Source organism: Microcaecilia unicolor, chromosome 10 (assembly GCF_901765095.1).
Source record: "Microcaecilia unicolor chromosome 10, aMicUni1.1, whole genome shotgun sequence".
Lineage (NCBI taxonomy): Eukaryota > Metazoa > Chordata > Amphibia > Gymnophiona > Siphonopidae > Microcaecilia > Microcaecilia unicolor.
In genome coordinates this window covers 18,591,255-18,610,300 of record NC_044040.1, presented here as the reverse complement: position 1 = coordinate 18,610,300, position 19,046 = coordinate 18,591,255, and the positions used below count along the sequence as shown (strand labels likewise).

Genomic DNA, 19,046 nt, shown 5'->3' with positions numbered 1-19,046 from the left:
ATAAATAGTGAAAGAATGTGGCCAGATTATATTTTTATTATGCGTTGTGTAGAGAGTATAAAGACTGGAGTCCATGAAATTGCAAAATTAATATAGCCAGTCACTAATGACAACATTTCAGATGGTATCTAACGGCAGACTAGAGACTTAGTTCATTTTGTGCATGTGAAAAAGTATTACCTGGGCTGAAAAATTGTGTGTGTTAAAAATCCAGCAAGAGTTTTCTTGAAACATTTTATTATACTTTCTAACTCAGTAAAAATATTTGTTTAAATTTTGTTGGTCCAAAAGTTTCCTCTTACGCCTCTAGTCTTTCTGCTCTGGTGAAACTATCCTCTGTTGGGCTATGATGTCTTGAGCCTTCTATCCCATCCATAGAGTAGTAGAGACTTTCTCTCATGTGGGGCTGCAGGATGCTACATATGTTTAGTGGTGTGATAGAAATTAGTTGTAGTAATACCCTGGGAGTATAGGTGGGTTCCTTATTTTATAATTCTTTCACCCCACCTCCCCCATGTATCTCCCTTATCATAGTGACAGCCCATTGCTGGGGGCTAGAGTCCATGGCACCTTTTGGAACCTGGTGCCTGTGCATCCTAGATCTGGCCACTAGGTTTTATGCAGTGGCCCTGTAAATTCTGCTACAGACCCCTCCCTTCTGAAAAAAAATCTATACTCCATTCCTCTAATTACTAGCATTCTTATAGGATTTTGGGAGATACCTTAGAAAATCATTTTCCATTTGTATGGTGGTAATTAGTGAAGTAAATGCCAATTTAAGCTTGGATGCTTATAATCAAACCTATTATGGTGTGATGTTTTAGTTTTATCATTTATGTTTGTGCATATGTGCATGTGAAATCATATATATATCACATATTGATGTATATTTGAGGTTCTCTTATTTAAACTTACTTTTGAGCCTGAGATATATTTTTTGTTTAATTTATTTAACTGTTTTTCTAAGTGTTATATAGTCATCACCAATCTCTGAGTGCCTGAGTTTTCTATGATTCTTGCCGTTTATTATAGGTGAATTATTTGTAATACTGATTTACTATTCAGCTTAGAAAGTCTGTACTCATTAGGTGATGAATGAGTCACCTTTCAACCTCTTCTGGTTCCTCAGCTAAGATAGCTGGAATCACAAGAATCTCATTCTAAAATTTTCTCTTCTATAAGATGTAACTTTGGTGACATGGTCCACCTAAAATCTTCACTTCCCATTTGTGACATGGCGTAGTTGCTTGAGTGGCTGGAAGTCTGTAAGTAATCTAAGGCTTTGCTACTCAAATGCTTTGGCCTTTTGTCTTCGTTCATGAACACGAACAGTCAGTGGGTTTTAAAGCAGAGAATTTGTTATCCTTCTTGCAACTACAGTGAAATTTTGGCCTTGGAGACATACCATGGACTCGGGTTTTTTTTTTCTACTATAGCATTTAACATGCCTTATGAAATAGTGACTGCCACAAACAGTGGTGACAGGCCTGCCTGTTGGATATTAGTTGCTGAAAAGCATGTGTATATTGTATATCATCAATTTAATTGCTTGGTTTTAATTCCATCAAGCCCCCTGAGCTACTCTAGCTGAACCCACTTCTGCTGTAGCATTGATATAACAGGGATCAGGAAGTGCTGTTCAGAAGTTGTTGTTACTGGCTTTCCACATTGATAATAAGTTGAGCTGTTATGAACATATTTAAGTGGAGGAGGAGTATTGCACAAGCGGTCTGCTACCATAATCATGCAGAAATCGGATTTTCATTTTTGACATCAACCATGCTATGAAATGGATAACGTATTAAATCAGTTTGCATTGTGTCTATTGATCAGAGCTGCTTATGATTGTTGTCACACTGCCCAAGCACAGGAGCACGCTGCCATTTCTCACAGTTGAGACTTTGTTGTGATTATAAAGCTGCAGATGGCATAGGCACTGTTTCAGGAACATCTCTGCTTCCTTCTCACAGATTCAGTTTGCCGATCAGAAGCAAGAGTTCAACAAGCGCCCAACAAAGATTGGCCGCCGTTCTCTGTCCCGCTCTATATCTCAGTCTTCTACAGATAGTTACAGTTCAGGTATGTACTTTTACACCAGCCCTTTCACTCCCCTCCAATCTATATCTACAGATACCTGTCATAAATCTGTAGACTGTTCCTCTGTGTTATGTCTTAAATATACTGATTGCGATCTCTGTTATTAAAATTTGCTGTCTTTTAAAGATATGGTTGATTCCCTGGTTCCCTTTATATAATTAAGTGCATTTTATTCTTTATTGATGCTAGATTAGTGAGAAACAAGCCTGGGAATATCGTTTTAGTTGCTTTCTAGAATGAGGCACTAGGAACATAGTGTGGATTTGTGACATGGTTCTACCCTACTGTATGAAGGTGGGAGTTATGTGAAGGCAGTGGTGCCTTTAGAATGTCAAATAGGACCTTTTGATCTTTTAGTGACAGGGAGGAAACTTATTTTGGGATGAGTTGAGGAAAGAGGTTGTTGAACAGCTGAATTGGCAGGTTTAGGGATTAGTCCACCGTGAGAAATCTGTAGAAGTTGGAAGGGAGAATGGCAAGGGGATTTTCCCACAGCGGTGGGATTTTTCATGGGGTTGCCAGGTTGTGTGAGAGACCAGAGAACTTTATTGCTGGCAGTGAAATTTTTCTGCAAGAAAGCAGAGGAAAATAGATTTTTTTTTTTTTTTAGTATTTGATTGCAAGGAATGTTTTCAGTTGTCAGCTGGAGGAAGGTTTGCACAGATTAGCCATTCTCAAGAAAAGAAAATCCAGTTTTAGCTTGTTTATCTTTCATGACTTTTGATCTTTGTCTTATGTGTACTGTAATCCAAAATTCTCAGAATTTTGTTATTGTATGAATTCTGCACAGAGCATTCTACCTTTAGAAAATTAATTTCCTTTTCCGCATAGCTTAGTGCCCATCTCTAATTACTTCCCAATTCTGGAGCCAAACGGGCATCTTGTCTCCCTTACCCTCATCCTCACCCCAGCCTACAATAATATAATGTGTTGTGGAAAATGGTGCATCTTATTCAATAAGGATGTTACATCATGTACAACAGGTTAAAGACACTGAAGCCACTGATTCTGTCAGCCCAAACTTGCAACAGTTTAGTGTCTGTTTTATGGAAATGCTTAGTTACAGATATGTAAAAAAATAAATCCATCAAGTAATGTGGAGCTGTGTGAAATATATTAAGAAAAGCAGTCCATTAGTTGTTTCACAGAAAAGGGGTAAATATCATAAACTACTTTACAAAAAAACCCAAAAAACTGCAAGAAATGCATCCATAGTTACATTACCTCTCCAACAAAGGAAAGTGTTAAAAAAAAAAGCAAAAAAAAAAAAACAAACGAACCCCCCCCCATATCCTAGGGCTCTATATAGAGGGGTGTAACCTGCATGAGAAGCAGGTACAGTCCTAAACAAAGGCACAGAGGATGTAACCTGCATTTTCTACACAGTGGCAGGTATGACTAGTCACCTTGGTGGGCAGACTAGATGATTGTTATCTGCCATCTGTAACAATGTTACTTTGAGGCTATTTTCAAAGCCCGTAGTCTTGTAAAGTTACAAAGTAACCGATGTTATGAAACTTTGCAAGTCTAAGTGCTTTGAAAATGAGCACATTTTATCTACTAATATCCACTAATGTATGCTTATCTCAAACTTTCTTTTGCCTCAACCTCCCCCCCCCCCCCCAAGAAGCCTACTTTTTTACCATGCCCTCTTTAGTGTCACAGCCACTTCTTTCTTCTGTGGAGCCTTTGTAGGTCTAATGGAGGGTCATTGGGAGGAGCAGGCAGATTGAAGTTTTATGTTTTTGTCGTAGGTCATGACACCATATGGATTTTGTGACCCACCCCTCATTTGAGGACCTGGCAACAGTTGGGAAGCCCTGCACTCTTGACGCTACATTTAGATCAGGAAAAAAACATCTGTGAATCACAGTGAAAGGCTTTCTGAGCAAAAATGGACAATTGGTGTGGGTCCTAAAGTAATAATTTTAAAAAATCCCAAACGGGCTCTGATATTCAGCCAGTGGCATTCAGTGTTGTGCAGACCACTGCTGCTGAGAAATCCAATTCTGGGACATGACTGGGCTTAGGCATGGAATTTCCGGGTTTGCAGATGAGCTAAAGCATTGAACTGGCTTTGGGGCACCGCATAAGATAAGACTGACTTTTATGTGATCCTGTTTATGCATTTAACTTGGCTGGTTAAATTCTGAATATTGGCGCTGAACTGGCCAAGTGCCGATTCTGCCCTGGAATGCCTCCAAAATAGCTGGTTTTCTAACCGGACATTTTCAGCATCAGTAACAGGTTAGCATCAACCATGTGATTTAACAGGCAAGGAGCTGTTTCTGGCCAGTTAAATCTCTTTGAAGAGTCTTTAACTGCACTTTGAAAGGGATTGCAAAACTTTGCCTTAAGCATAGAAAATGTCAACCTGCACATGCTTACATGAAACTAAATTTTTAATCCCAGTAAGTTCTAACCAGATTTTGAAGAGTGTCTGTGGCCGTTATCAAGTTCTAAAGCAAAGTTGATTACCAGCGTTGACATTTTAGAAGCCGCTTCCAGGGCATTTCAAGTTCATGTGTGAGATCCATGAAAAACAGACATATCTAAAATTGTGGGTAAGAATTGTACTTGTTCTAGTGATTTGATATGCTTATAATATGTAGTAGACCACTGAAAGCAACGGTAAACCAAGTTTTGTGATCTTGAATTTCAAAAGAGATTATAAAAATATTTTAGGACAGTTAATTTCCATAAATTGCTAACTTTGAGTGCTTTTGGTGTTTCCAATCTCCCCCACCCCCAAACAATTTTATCTTTAATTAATGTAGAATTAATAGCTTTGGAGTATCCAAGCTTTGTTCTATATCTTCTACTTTTTTCTGAATATTTCCAGTCTATATATTGCAAGAAACATTTAGTTTTCATGATCCATGATTAATTCTTGCATAGCTTATAAATAACCTGATTACTTAGGTGAGCCCTGTGATGGTGGCAGTGTGAAAGTCATGCTTATCTGCACTCCATCTTTTTTTTCTTACTTATGGGGGAACTTGACAGGAGATCAGGGACTTTTTCCGTGGATCCCTCAGCTACTCCAGTTAGCGGTCATTAGCAGTCCTATACATAAAATGTTCAAACACAGACAACTCATGGATGTTTCTGGCCTGGAGCCTTTGGGGACCCACGTAGAAACAAGTGAACCATCAGGTTCTCCTGGTTCTGATACTACTCTTGTCTGTTCCTCTGGTACAGTCTGCTTTATTATCATCCAGTGCCATGGAGGGCTGTGCAGATGACCTCACAAGGCATAACTTTTGCAGTTCAAGTAGAGAATGGAGCAGACTGGTGTGTTTAAATGGTTCTGTGGTCAGTGGCAGAAAGAAGCCCATGGAGCTAATTCGGAGTCAGAAGGGGAATTCCTCTGTGAATTTGGCAGCAGCAGAGGCTGGGGTTTTAACCAGGACTGAAACAAGAGTAACACTGCAACCCCAGGTCAGTTTCCACTATACAGAGCAGTCTGGCAGGTCATTGTAGAATTTGACCAAGCTTTTATTCTGTATGTGAATTCTTTGGCCATGAAGGATAAGCAGAGCGAAGATAAAGCTAATTTTGTGGAAGCAGAAATTTCAGATTTGAAGCATTTGGTTGGAGATTGTGAATTAAAAATGTAATCTGTGCAACCTTTGGAGGTCACAGTGGTTAAACATAATTCCGTGCTGCATATGAAGGTGAAAGCTTTGGAGAACAAGGCTAGGTCAACCAGTTTGCATTTGATTAATTTTCCGTGTTTACCCTTGAGGTCTCCTCAAACTTTTTCTTAGATATTTGATGGAAATTTTGAAGATAGAAGAAAATGACCTTCCTCCAATTTCTAAGACATTCTACTTCCTTATTGCTAAGAGGAATGCTGGAGAAGTTTCTGAAGCTGAAATTCCAGTGGAACCGTTGAATCTTACTGACATACTAGAAATGTCAGATACTTATTTAGAAGCTACTGCAACTGTAGTTGTCTCTTTAGCTTGGACAGAGTGGTTAGGGTGGTAGACTTTGGTCCTGAGGAACTGAGTTGGATTCCCACTTCAGGCCCAGGCAGCTCCTTGTGACTCTGGGCAAGTCACTTAACCCTCCATTGCCCCATGTAAGCTGCATTGAGCCTGCCATGAGTGGGAAAGCGCGGGGTACAAATGTAACAAAAAAAAACAAAACTCTAAGATTAGGGTGTTTTCAGAGATGACAGAGGATGTTCAGATGTCGGAGGGAATTTGATATGCCCTGGTGTGTTATAGCTGTGTATGCTTTTTTTCCCTTAAATTTCCATACAAATATAATATCAGATATAGTTCTGTTAATTGTTTTTTCTTCCCAGTTGTCATCCTTTCTAGACGCCAAAAGACTGGAGGCCCCTTCTAGTTCTATTCCATCTTAATTTTCTTGTTAGTGCCCGAAGAAGGTATGTGGAGTAACTTTTATTCTTTTTTTTTTTTTTTTTTTTCTTCAAATTTTTTGTACCTTAGAGTTACCTTCTAGTAATCTATATTGGATTTCCAAAATGATTATTATGGACTTGGTGATATCTGCTATAATAATTTGCACCTCCAACGTTCTGTAGCTGACTGCTAGGAAGTTGAAGCCCGGTTCGTAATGTCTGAAGCCTTCCGGTGACGTCACTGTGTTGCCTGGGAAACCGCGACACGTCTCAAGCGTGGGCGCTACGAGTTCGCACCACCATCTCCATCCCCTCCCAGTTCAGCAGTCAAGGACGCGTGGCTGCCCTTAACGTCGCGGTGATGTGCACACTAACGTGCTACTCACTCACGCACCGCTCTTCACAGAAGCGGAAGCTGCCAAAATTCAAAACAAACTGCGAATACAGCGCAGAATACAGTAACCTGGTGAGCAGCATTTCAACTGTCAAATGTGAAACACACTATTGGTGTGACCTAAGTACTCTGGGCACGAGCGCTGACCAGGTGCATAAAAAACAACAACAGAGGAAGGGCAGGGGATAGAAGTATACTGCAGGACATGGATGGATGCACATACTCTCTCACTGTTGCTGTGCCTGACTAAGTTTAACAAAAAGAACAAAGAAAAAAGAAGGCAAGGGGATAGAAGACGAGAGAGGGAGAGGGTCCTGAGACGAGAGAGGGGGGAGGGGATCCTGAGACAAGAGAGGGGGGAGGGGGTCCGCAGACGAGAGAGGGGGAGGAGGAGGGGGAGGGATGGTGGAGGAGGAGAGGGAGGGAGGTAGGTAGGTAGGGGGTGCGTGGAACTCGGAGGGATGGAGACAGGTAGAGGGCACCTTGCTAGCACCTGTTTCCTTTCTGTTGGAAATGGGCCTCTTTTACTAGTGTTAATTTATTTTCTTCATTTTTCTTTCTTTTTGTCATCTTTGTACATTTTTTCTCTACAAGCATTGTTTTGCCTGTAAAACTAAGTTTTGTTTTTTAAAGAAATATTTTATTTAGAAAAAATTTTAGTGCAAATTTCACACATCCTGTGGCTGTCTAAAAGGCAGTATTGTTCCTGGTATGAAATTATTTTTGAAAACTGTGTACTTAACCAGGTCAGTTCTAAAGTCATCTTAATAGAACACTCACCAGTTTCTAAAGCTCTTCTTGGACTCCCTGCAGGATTTGTTTTTTTGTGAGGGGGTACTGGTTAGCCATCTGTAACGTTCTCTCAACTTGCACATCAACATCCAGTATTTCAGACAGCCACTTTGGCATAATCCAAGTACTACAGCGAGCATTAGTAATAAATTTGAGAGACTGAGATCATACTCCACATTCCCTGGCTTAGGAGTAAGGTTCGTTCCTGTCAGGTATATGCAAAACTAACCCATTTGGAGAAATTGCCCCAAGGCAAACCATCTAGCAACTAGAATAGGCTGTTTGTCCCTCTTGTCCCAAGAAGAGTAAAGTGTCAATGATTTGATATACTGCCTCTTCTGTGGTACATCCAAAGCGGTGTACATTTATTATATGCAGGTCCTTTTCTCTGACCCCAGTGGGCTCACAATCTGAATTTTCTACCTGGGGCAATGGAGGGTTAAATGACTTGCCTAGGGTCACAAGGAACTGCAGTTGGAATCTAGCTCAGTTCTCCAGGTTCTCAGTCCACTGTGCTAACCATTAGGTTAATGTTTGGTACTAGGATGGAAAAGGCAAGGAGTGGGAGCAGGCTCTTCGATAACAGACCAGAGATGCGAGATGTGAATCAGAAGCTTTATTGGAGGATGACTCGACAGGGTACCTTCCTCTGGAGTCTTGTAGTCTATGTATGAAGATTAGGTTCTCGGTATGTGGATTCTAGAAGGGAGTGATCTTTAGAAAGACTTTTGTGGTAGTGGTAAGTATTTACCGCTTCTGAATGTCGCTGAAAAGCTGGTGCTAGGATGGACCTGGATCTGATTTCCAGTTTAGGTTTTCTGTTCTCTCAGTGGGCTCTGGATGTGATGATGATAGGGTATATCATAGTCATCATGAAGTGTAAATACCTACTGTCTGGATTTAGGATGTCTGATTGCAAGGTTCCAGGAATCCTGGTGCATGGCCCCTGACTGAGGACTGTTAATACAATAACTAGGCTAAAAGTAAGCTTGGAAGAGATACAAATGAAGTCTTATGTGCCAGATTCTAGTTCTAGTTCTAATCGAGCTGACAGCCGGAGGAGCGGAAGGAAACTGCCAGTTAAAATTAAAGACCATTCAAATTATGAGACATCTCACAAGATGTTAGCTTGTTTAAGCACCTACAAATTTCAATTTATTCAAGTTTAGATTAAAAAAAAAATGGTTTCCTTAGTACCACTCCTGATTTGAGTGGCAGTGTCCAACTGTCCATTCCCTTGCATTTGTCAAAGGCTGTGCAAGAAAGTTGGGAGGGTGTCAGTCAGCCACTCAAGTCATGATGGAAATACAGAAGCCTTTTCTCTCAACTGTAGGAGAAAGCAGCTTCTTGAACCAGACCCTGCTTCCACTTTGAGGACAGACATACCTAATGTCATGTGCTATCACTTCCCAAAATTTCTAGAGAAAATGGCCTCTCATTACAACTCCTTCCTCACCCCACCATAACCCTGGGGGAAGACACTGACATCTCACTTCATACTTCTTTTACCTATCTCTCCATATTTTAGGATAAGCTAATATGTTTTCTTATCCTGGCCCCAGGGCATGATCTTTTCCTGCTGGGAATAGACTTGCCTCTAGCTCACAGCACCCTGCTGGAGACAGACCTTTATGAAGAAATTTCAGAAATGCGTAATCCTTCCTTTTTAAGCGGATTAGATAAAAGCAGATCTTTGGAGTGGTTGGCACTGGAAACATCAAACATAAGCTATTACCCATTCCATTTTCCCTCAGAACCATAATACTGGAAGAGGGGTTGTTGAAACTTCTAGCGCAGGTGTGGAGATAGTCTTTGGCTAGAAGAAGCTATTTCTTTTCTCATTCTGACACTTTGTTTAGTGGATTTGTCCACTCTCTCACCTGCCTTCAGCAGCTTATGTTTGCATAAGTATTTCTAGGATCACAAAGGGCAAGAAACCAAGCATTTTTTGTAGTAATGCCCAGAATTTGTCTTGTGTGTATACTTTTTAAGCCTGTGTACAGCTTTCATACTGTATATTGTGTACCTCATTTAAAAGTAACAGTGGGGAAAGCATGGCTCATAGAAATCTTTCTGACCCCTCAGCTTGTATGTGTGTACATGCACGCATTCATGTATTTGTACTGTTTTGTGTGTGAATCTTTGTGGCCTGATATGTTTATGTGTGTATGTACATGTTCTTATGTCTGTGCCTGTTTGCATTTGTTTATGTGTGTATGTATTGTGTTACCATGAATCAGTGTTTGTATGCGACAGCTGTTAACTGTTTTCCCTATAGAAATGCACTGCGGCATTTGGTGGGAGATTGGGTGGGGGGAGCTTCATTTCTCTTTCACCTCCTAACACATTCAGAAACTTCACTTGTTTCTTCTGGGAGAAGTTTGCTTTAGAATTTGAAATTTTTGTGCATGATATTTAAAATTTTGTGTTGATATATAATTTTTATTTTTTTTGCAGAATTTTTGTGTAAAGCCTCACCCAGGCCTGAAAATCCCTCTGCCTTTTCCTTTCTCAGACTCCAGCCTCCCCAGTTCCCCCTCACTCCAACTGCAGTTTATTTAATTGAATTTAGCTCACTTTTTCAGTAATAGCTCAAGATGAGTTACATTCAGATACATTAGGTACTTTCCTGTCCCCAAAGGGTTACAGTTTGTACCTGAGGCCGTGGAGCAGCAATGGAATTTGAACTGGTGGTCAGCCCACTGCTCTTACTACTAGGCTACGCCTCAATTCTTTCCTTCTATCTCTCAGCAAGACCCTTAATTCGGTTTGTCCCCAAGCTCTTCCCCTGCACACAGTACCCCCATCTCTCCTTTTTTTATTTCCAGGCATATACTCCAACTCTCGTATTTTGTCCTCCTCTCCCCAGCATTCATTATTTCTCCCCCCTCTTCCTCCCCCATGGCACACCCTCAAGCTTGATCCTCATACCAGTGGTATACTGTGCTTGCTCTGCCCCTCCCCAATCCCCATGGCACACACTCAACCTTGCTTTGCCCCCTCCCATGCCCATGGCACACAACTGAATCTTGCTGTGCCCCTCCCCCTTAGCACCCATCAGCCTTCTCCAGTGACCCTTACTCCTTTTTGCGAATTACCCTACTTGAGTTTAGCTTACCCCATGCCTCTCCCTGATCACACTGCCAAATCTGCTGCAATAACCTTCTCTATCCAATCTCTCATAGGTCATCCCCCTTCCTTCTCTATTAAAGGAACTTCCTTGCCATATTGTACTCTAAAAATTCTTGGTGTTACATTGAACGGTACTCCTTTAAATCTCATATATCTAAAGTTGTATCTTCTTGTTTGTGGCTCTTAAGCAGATTTGCTCCATCTGCAACCTCTTAGAACAGTCATCTCTTTCTTATTTTAATAAATGCATTGATCATTTCAAAACTTGATTACTGCAACTTATTTTCTAGTTCTACTTTACACAGGTTGCAGCTCGTATCAATTGACACCTTAGGGTGAAGTCACCTCCTCAGCCTGTTGTCTTGTTTTCCCTATCCTTTTGGTTTGTTTTTTTCCTCCCTTGTTTATCTACTTTTGGAAATTTGTATTTTATTTCCTAATTTTTCTCTTTTGTTGCTGTCTAGTCATATTTTATTGTATCTTGTTTGATTAATGTTTTAATATTGTTACTTTTAGCCATTTTTATTATATTGTATTTTATGTATTTCCCTTATTTTTAATATATTGTAAACTGCTTAGATTTTATTGTTTTGGCGGTATGTCAAATAATGTGAACCTGACGGGTGCAAGGCTGCTCATCTGCTGACTTAGGCCCAAATGTTCATTTGAACTGTTCCAGCGTCTGTACAGTTGCATGGTTTAAATGAACAGTTGGGTCTAGTAGCGCTGTAGAAATGATAAGTAGTAGTAGTAGTCTAGGCCGGCAGAGGAGGACGACGCTGTCTAGTGTGGTCACATCGCCACCATCTCTTCTTGCCGTGCAGTCTCTGCAGGGAAAGAGAGCAAGGGATTGAGGAGAGCCGCTGACGTCAGTGCCTACTCAGAATTCTTCACAACAAGTGGAGAATTCTTTGCTAATTATGCATTTGGTGCAGAATTCCCTCAGGAGGAGTAACCTGTACAGCACAAGAACTTCCTGCAGCTCACCACCCCCTGTGATTTACAGCAGCCTTCAAGTGTTCTGCCCCCATAGCCTTGCACTGATTGGATCCTACCTGTAGTCTTGTGACCAGTGTTACCCCCTATTCCTGCTTCAAGTGCCTTCCTATTGGCTGATCCTACACATAGTCTGCTGCTGGTTATACTAGAAGCAGGCAGTACATGCTGATTCACATATTAAGGAGATTGGAGATCTGCAGACAGTTTAGCCATCTATCTAGTTTCTAGACATTAATGTAAAAATAGATTGAATGCTGTAAAAAGCCAAACAGTTGTCCTAACCAACCGAGTCCCGAGTACATCTGATGGGGGTCCCCAAACTTTGCATTCGTCCAGATACGTGCCTAGTTTGTCAATGTCTTCATTTAGCCCTGCCCATGGCAACAGATATTAGCTGGCAGTACACATAGCAACCATTAAGAAAGCAGTACACGTCAATCCTCAAAGTAGAACTCCCCCCTCCCCCCCTCCCCCAAGAAAATGTAATATACATCTGCATAACTTAAAATGCAGCACATCGTGGCTATGAATTAAATGCAAAGTGCCTCTGTGCCTCATCTGTACTCAGGTTTGATCCCAAAGTCTCTCTTTCTAGTCATTCCAGATTTGACAAAACCTGCAAGCACATTTATGGAAAAACAAACCCTATCCTCTAGAGATATTTAGGCTGAACTCTCTATTCTCGTCTTTTTGTGTTTCATGTGCCTGTTTTGTATGCTGTACATTTGTTGTATGGGGCTAGTTGGTAGGTAGAAAGCAGTTTTCGGGGTTGTTTGCGATGTGGACAATTGGGGGGGGGGGGGAGAAGGCTGACATTTTGGGAGGTTAGGGCACTATGTGGATGGTGTGACAGTTGAAGGGGCAGTTAAGTGATTGTTTGGGGGGGGGGGGTTGTTTTCGGGTTGCTAGGGCAGTTGACGGAAGGATAGTTTAAAAGGAGGCATTCCCTATTAACTATGTTTGACTGTATCTAAGTTTCAGTGCTGTAGAAGCTGCAACTGCTCCCATGGGAAATGTGTTGGGGGGGGGGGCACGTTTATTTCTCTGGAACTCCTGGTGTAATGTGGCCCATTGTCACCAGTTTTTCCCCCCATGCCAGGTTTTATCCCATTCTGTTAAATTTTTAGAGTTATTTTGTTCCCAGATGGACAACCAGAGAGACATTCTTGGTCCCTTTTGTATAATTCTTTCCAGCTTCCTTTGGATTGGAAAAAATAAAAAAGCAATACTTTTATACAGAAGCATTAGCTGACTATTTAATGTCAGGTATTTTTAAATTGTTTTATTTCCGAAACAAATGTTTGTTTATCTATTGGGATTTATTAACCGCCTTTATGAAGAGATTCACCCAAGGTGTGGTGTACAGCAGGTACAGTTTAACATAAAACTTACAATTTTGTTAACAGCATAAGAGTAGTAAAATAACCAAGAATAAACATAAATCCAGTAAATGAGGTAAACGTGAAAACAGTAAATTGAAATCTTAATAATAGAACTACTGTGAAACAATATCAAGAATATACTCATTTAACAGCACTTACACATTATATACATTTGATTCATTCTGATTTTTCAGTTCTCCATTTGAATTGGTGTCTTCTGTTTTCTGTTATCCCCCCCTCCTTTTCCTAACTTGGTCCTTTTCAGTCACCTGTTACCTAAACTAGTTGCTCTCAAATAAAGTGGGAAAACTGCAGCTTTGCAGGGGGATAGCATGAGACAGCTTGCAGCAAGGTTGTCTTCTGTTCTTATCATCCTCACCCTTTCTAACAAGAGGAGAGCAGAATTTCATATCTGCATTTTGCTAGGTGACACCATATTTGCTATCCTTTTGTGCAAGTTATATGTAAAAAAAAAAAAGCTGTGTTACCTTTTTTTCCTTTTCGAGTAGTTTCAGTATGGTGCTCTCTATCTATGAAACTTAGGACAATTTCTTCATGTTTGCTATTCCGTAAGCATTTAAAAGTACATCTGTTTGAAAATTTTTTATATTAGGTCATAAATTTGTGATTTTTCTTTTTTTACTTTTCTAATTCTGTGCCAATCTCTCCAGTCTAAATACAATACCTTATCTTAAAAAAAAAAAAAACTTTAAAAAACAAAAATACTGTTAAAAGAATATTATAAAAATCTTGTAGCCCCAAAAGGTAAAAGGCAAGAATACATGCTACTGACTTTAGAATGGCAGAAATCTAAACAGAAATCTAAACATATCAGCCCAAAAACATGCAGAAACTAAAATCAACTCATGAAATGGGCATCACTATGCATCAAAAACAGCTTATAGAAATTGCAATGTGATTACTGCAAAATAAAATGCAGTGCCTTAAGAAAAAGAAAAGAAAAAAAAGAGAGAGAATAATACTTACATATCAGCGCCAAAGACACCCAAGTCTAAAACCGAACTATAAATGATATGAACAATAAAAAAAAGATACAAATGAAATGGGATTAGCAATAACTATAAATGCAGTGCCATGAATAAAAAGACACATCAATCCAAAAACATTTGAGTATAGAACCAACTCTGAATGATATAAATATCAGTTATTTGAATAAAACATTATATAAAAAACATAGAGTTGTATCCAATTTATACTAAACAGCTTCAAAGGAAAACAGACAAGTCTGTGTCCATATTTAAGCCACCAGGATGTAGAGTCCCCAAATCAAAAATAAATTGCTATTCTCTTCTCAAAAGCTGTAGATCAACAGGGACCCCCTCTCCATGACATTTTGAAACACACAACCAATAATCCTCAAAGTTATACTCTATAGTGTTCAACCAATGTTTTTTTCCTTCTTGCCTCTTTTGAGCACACTCTCATGCTCAATAATCCTAACATTAAATTTCTTCTTTATATATGCCAAACCATATGGGCATAGTGCTGCATACACCACATTTTCAGTTTTACATTTGGAAGACTGTTTCAAATGTACATTTTGCCTGATGATGGCATACAAAATACTTTAATTTTCATATTGACTATACAGTGGTGGAAATAAGTATTTGATCCCTTGCTGATTTTGTAAGTTTGCCCACTGACAAAGACATGAGCAGCCCATAATTGAAGGGTAGGTTATTGGTAACAGTGAGAGATAGCACATCACAAATTAAATCCGGAAAATCACATTGTGGAAAGTATATGAATTTATTTGCATTCTGCAGAGGGAAATAAGTATTTGATCCCCCACCAACCAGTAAGAGATCTGGCCCCTACAGACCAGGTAGATGCTCCAAATCAACTCGTTACCTGCATGACAGACAGCTGTCGGCAATGGTCACCTGTATGAAAGACACCTGTCCACAGACTCAGTGAATCAGTCAGACTCTAACCTCTACAAAATGGCCAAGAGCAAGGAGCTGTCTAAGGATGTCAGGGACAAGATCATACACCTGCACAAGGCTGGAATGGGCTACAAAACCATCAGTAAGACGCTGGGCGAGAAGGAGACAACTGTTGGTGCCATAGTAAGAAAATGGAAGAAGTACAAAATGACTGTCAATCGACAAAGATCTGGGGCTTCACGCAAAATCTCACCTCGTGGGGTATCCTTGATCATGAGGAAGGTTAGAAATCAGCCTACAACTACAAGGGGGGAACTTGTCAATGATCTCAAGGCAGCTGGGACCACTGTCACCACGAAAACCATTGGTAACACATTACGACATAACGGATTGCAATCCTGCAGTGCCCGCAAGGTCCCCCTGCTCCGGAAGGCACATGTGACGGCCCGTCTGAAGTTTGCCAGTGAACACCTGGATGATGCCGAGAGTGATTGGGAGAAGGTGCTGTGGTCAGATGAGACAAAAATTGAGCTCTTTGGCATGAACTCAACTCGCCGTGTTTGGAGGAAGAGAAATGCTGCCTATGACCCAAAGAACACCGTCCCCACTGTCAAGCATGGAGGTGGAAATGTTATGTTTTGGGGGTGTTTCTCTGCTAAGGGCACAGGACTACTTCACCGCATCAATGGGAGAATGGATGGGGCCATGTACCGTACAATTCTGAGTGACAACCTCCTTCCCTCCGCCAGGGCCTTAAAAATGGGTCGTGGCTGGGTCTTCCAGCACGACAATGACCCAAAACATACAGCCAAGGCAACAAAGGAGTGGCTCAGGAAGAAGCACATTAGGGTCATGGAGTGGCCTAGCCAGTCACCAGACCTTAATCCCATTGAAAACTTATGGAGGGAGCTGAAGCTGCGAGTTGCCAAGCGACAGCCCAGAACTCTTAATGATTTAGAGATGATCTGCAAAGAGGAGTGGACCAAAATTCCTCCTGACATGTGTGCAAACCTCATCATCAACTACAGAAGACGTCTGACCGCTGTGCTTGCCAACAAGGGTTTTGCCACCAAGTATTAGGTCTTGTTTGCCAGAGGGATCAAATACTTATTTCCCTCTGCAGAATGCAAATAAATTCATATACTTTCCACAATGTGATTTTCCGGATTTAATTTGTGATGTGCTATCTCTCACTGTTACCAATAACCTACCCTTCAATTATGGGCTGCTCATGTCTTTGTCAGTGGGCAAACTTACAAAATCAGCAAGGGATCAAATACTTATTTCCACCACTGTACATACTAAACAGGTACCGCAAGGATAATGTCCTATGGGCAAACTTCTCATTGATGGTACAATATCAGGTAATGCAGATGGCACAAGCATATCTTTTAAGTTTCTTTCACGTTTATAGGCCACCATTAGTTCTTTATCATTAAATGATGCTAGACCCTGTGCTGTATCCCAGTGCTTTCTCATAATCTTCACAATATAATGAGACAAGTGTGTGAACAGATGACCTTAGTATTCATACACTTGTCTCATCATATTCCATCCATAATCTTTACCCCTTTGTTCCCCTCCCCAGTTCCAGGGGTGTGTGTGTGTCTCTCTCTCTCTCTTAAGATCGGCACCTCTTCCCATCTGTCCCTCTCTCTTGTATTCCATCCAGCATCTTTCCCTGTCTCTTCCTTTTTTCCTGTCCCTTCTCCACCCCGGTCCATCAGAGCATCACTTGCATTTCTATCTAGCTCTCTCCCTCCAGGTCAATGACCATTCCATCCAGCATTCCCTGTCTCTTCTTTTGCCCCCTCTCCCTCCCCACCCAAAGAAGTAGTCTCACGCTTGCCTTGGATGTCGTTCTGCTGCAATGTGGTACTGCCTCAAGGACTCAGCCTTCTTCCTGTGACCTGTCCCTCCCTCGTGGAAGCAGGAAGTTGTTTCGGAGGAGGTGGGACATGTCATGGGGGGAATGCCAAGTCCCCGAGGCAGGCCTGCTTTGATCATTAGAGTGCCAATTGCTTCAGTGTGTGCGAGTCAGTGCTGGGGTGGGAGGGAACACGGCCGTGCAGAATTCCGAAGAAGATGACTGGTCCCACAGACTGCAGCACTAATAGATTCTTGCTCTGTCTTTCCTGTACTGTGCAGCACTGCAAGGTACCATGAGGAGGCTTGTGGGGTCTGCTTGTGGCTGGGGAGGCTTAGCCTCTTCAAGCCTCTTATATCGGATGCCTATATAGGGCACAGTTTATTTCTAATGGTGAAACTAGGAATAGCATAAGAGGTGGCAGCCAGCAAGGAGCAGGTATGATGCTCCACTTCCCTCTTGTGACTGGGGGGAGCAAGGTCCAAAGGACTGCTGATTTTGGGGGTGAAAATCTGAGTGGTGATTGAGTGATGGAGAGGGGCTAATTTGCTGGAGTCTGAAAAGTCCTTTTTCGTGACCTGTTCCTATCTTATTTCCTTTGTTTTCATTACCCTTTAAAACTCTCATTTTCCTGTCCATTCCTCATTGCTTACACCCTCCCTTTTCTTTTGCATTCCTCTCTTGGTCCCATTTATTTTGCTTTTTCAAGTTCTCTCTGCATATGCCTGCTTCCACCTTATTCAAAATACTGACTTAGCCTAGAGTCACCAGTTTGAGCAGCTCTGTGTAAGTCATGTGTGCTGTTGAGACTTAAGCTGCCTGCCCAGATAGGCACATACCTTACAAGAAACACAATGGTAAAACCGTAACAAGGATGAAAAGGAGATTTAAAAATTACCTTATGCATGCAGCACAGTTTTTCTTTATAGACTATGATATTTTTCTTTTCTTTTTCCCCAAATCTTTTTTTCAGTATCTGACATATTTTCAATAAGTGCTTATAAACTGGACAAAATCAGATTGTACCACATTAAGTTTCAGCCATTTCCAGAGTTTTCTGCCTGTATATAGCTATGTAGTGCCGTTTTTCTTGTATCTCTTCCTTTAATTTAGTACTTCAGCTGAAGTCTTTATAAACAGTGATCTACATTATTTTTCCTATCTGGGGGGAGTGGACACCACTTCTACAAAAATAAGTTCCATATGAGAACCAAGATCATTGCTGGACAAAATTATGAGAGTCAGGGCTGGGGAGGGGGTGTTTCTGGCTGATGCGGTCAGTCTAACTCCTCGGGCACATTGAAAGAATGAATGTCTACTCCCCTACACTGTCTCTTCCCCTAAGACCATCATCTTCTCCCTCTCCCCAGTCCACATTCTCGATTCCTGTCTCTAGGCCAGGGGTTTTCAACCCAGTCCTCAGGACACATCTAGTCAATCATGTTTTCAGGATACCCACAATGAATATGCATGAGATAGATTTGCATGCCCTACCTACATTGTATGCAAATTTATCTCATGCATATTCATTATGGGTATCCTGAAAACCTGACTGGCTAGGTGTGTCCCAAGGACTGGGTTGAGAACCCTTGCTCTAGACCATATCTCTCCACAGCTTTGCTCCTCTCCCCACACTGCTTTCTAGCCCCATCCCAGCCAGTCTCAATCCCCACTTTCTGTGTCCAACAATTAGTTTTCACCATCCTGTCTCTACCCCCAACCCCTTTAGCTTGCTCTCCCTTCAGTTTTTAATCTCCCCCCTCTCCCTATTTTTTCTTCAGAGGCTTGTTGGCAGTGGCTCCTCTGAAACAGCTTTCCTAATTTCAGGACCATGTGAGTCTGAGTTTGAATTGTAGAGCGCCTGACCACCTACACTGCTCTTAGTCCTGCAAAAATAGTCTGAGAATTTGGGCAGCTCAAAGTTAGAGAACTCCTTGAAACAAGTTGGAAACAAAGCAACTGTTAATGGATGTACTGCTGGCTGCCAGACTCATGAGAAAGTGGAGCGAGACCATCTATTGGTGGAAAAGTCAAGGTTACACTGAGGGTATATGGAGACAGTCACTGGACTCCAGGTCTTGCCATGAAGAGTACTGACCCA

The 19,046-nt window shown here is 41.2% G+C and overlaps 1 protein-coding gene across 2 annotated transcripts in view; it reads left to right on the top strand.

Moving 5' to 3' along the window:
* Positions 1-19,046, top strand: part of AHCYL2 (adenosylhomocysteinase like 2) — a 184,587-nt gene that overhangs the window by 104,061 nt on the left and 61,480 nt on the right. For both annotated transcript variants that reach the window (XM_030216847.1, XM_030216848.1), the window contains exon 2: positions 1,971-2,079. In XM_030216847.1, coding sequence (XP_030072707.1) covers positions 1,971-2,079 — 109 coding nt within the window. The remainder of the gene's footprint in view (positions 1-1,970; positions 2,080-19,046) is intronic.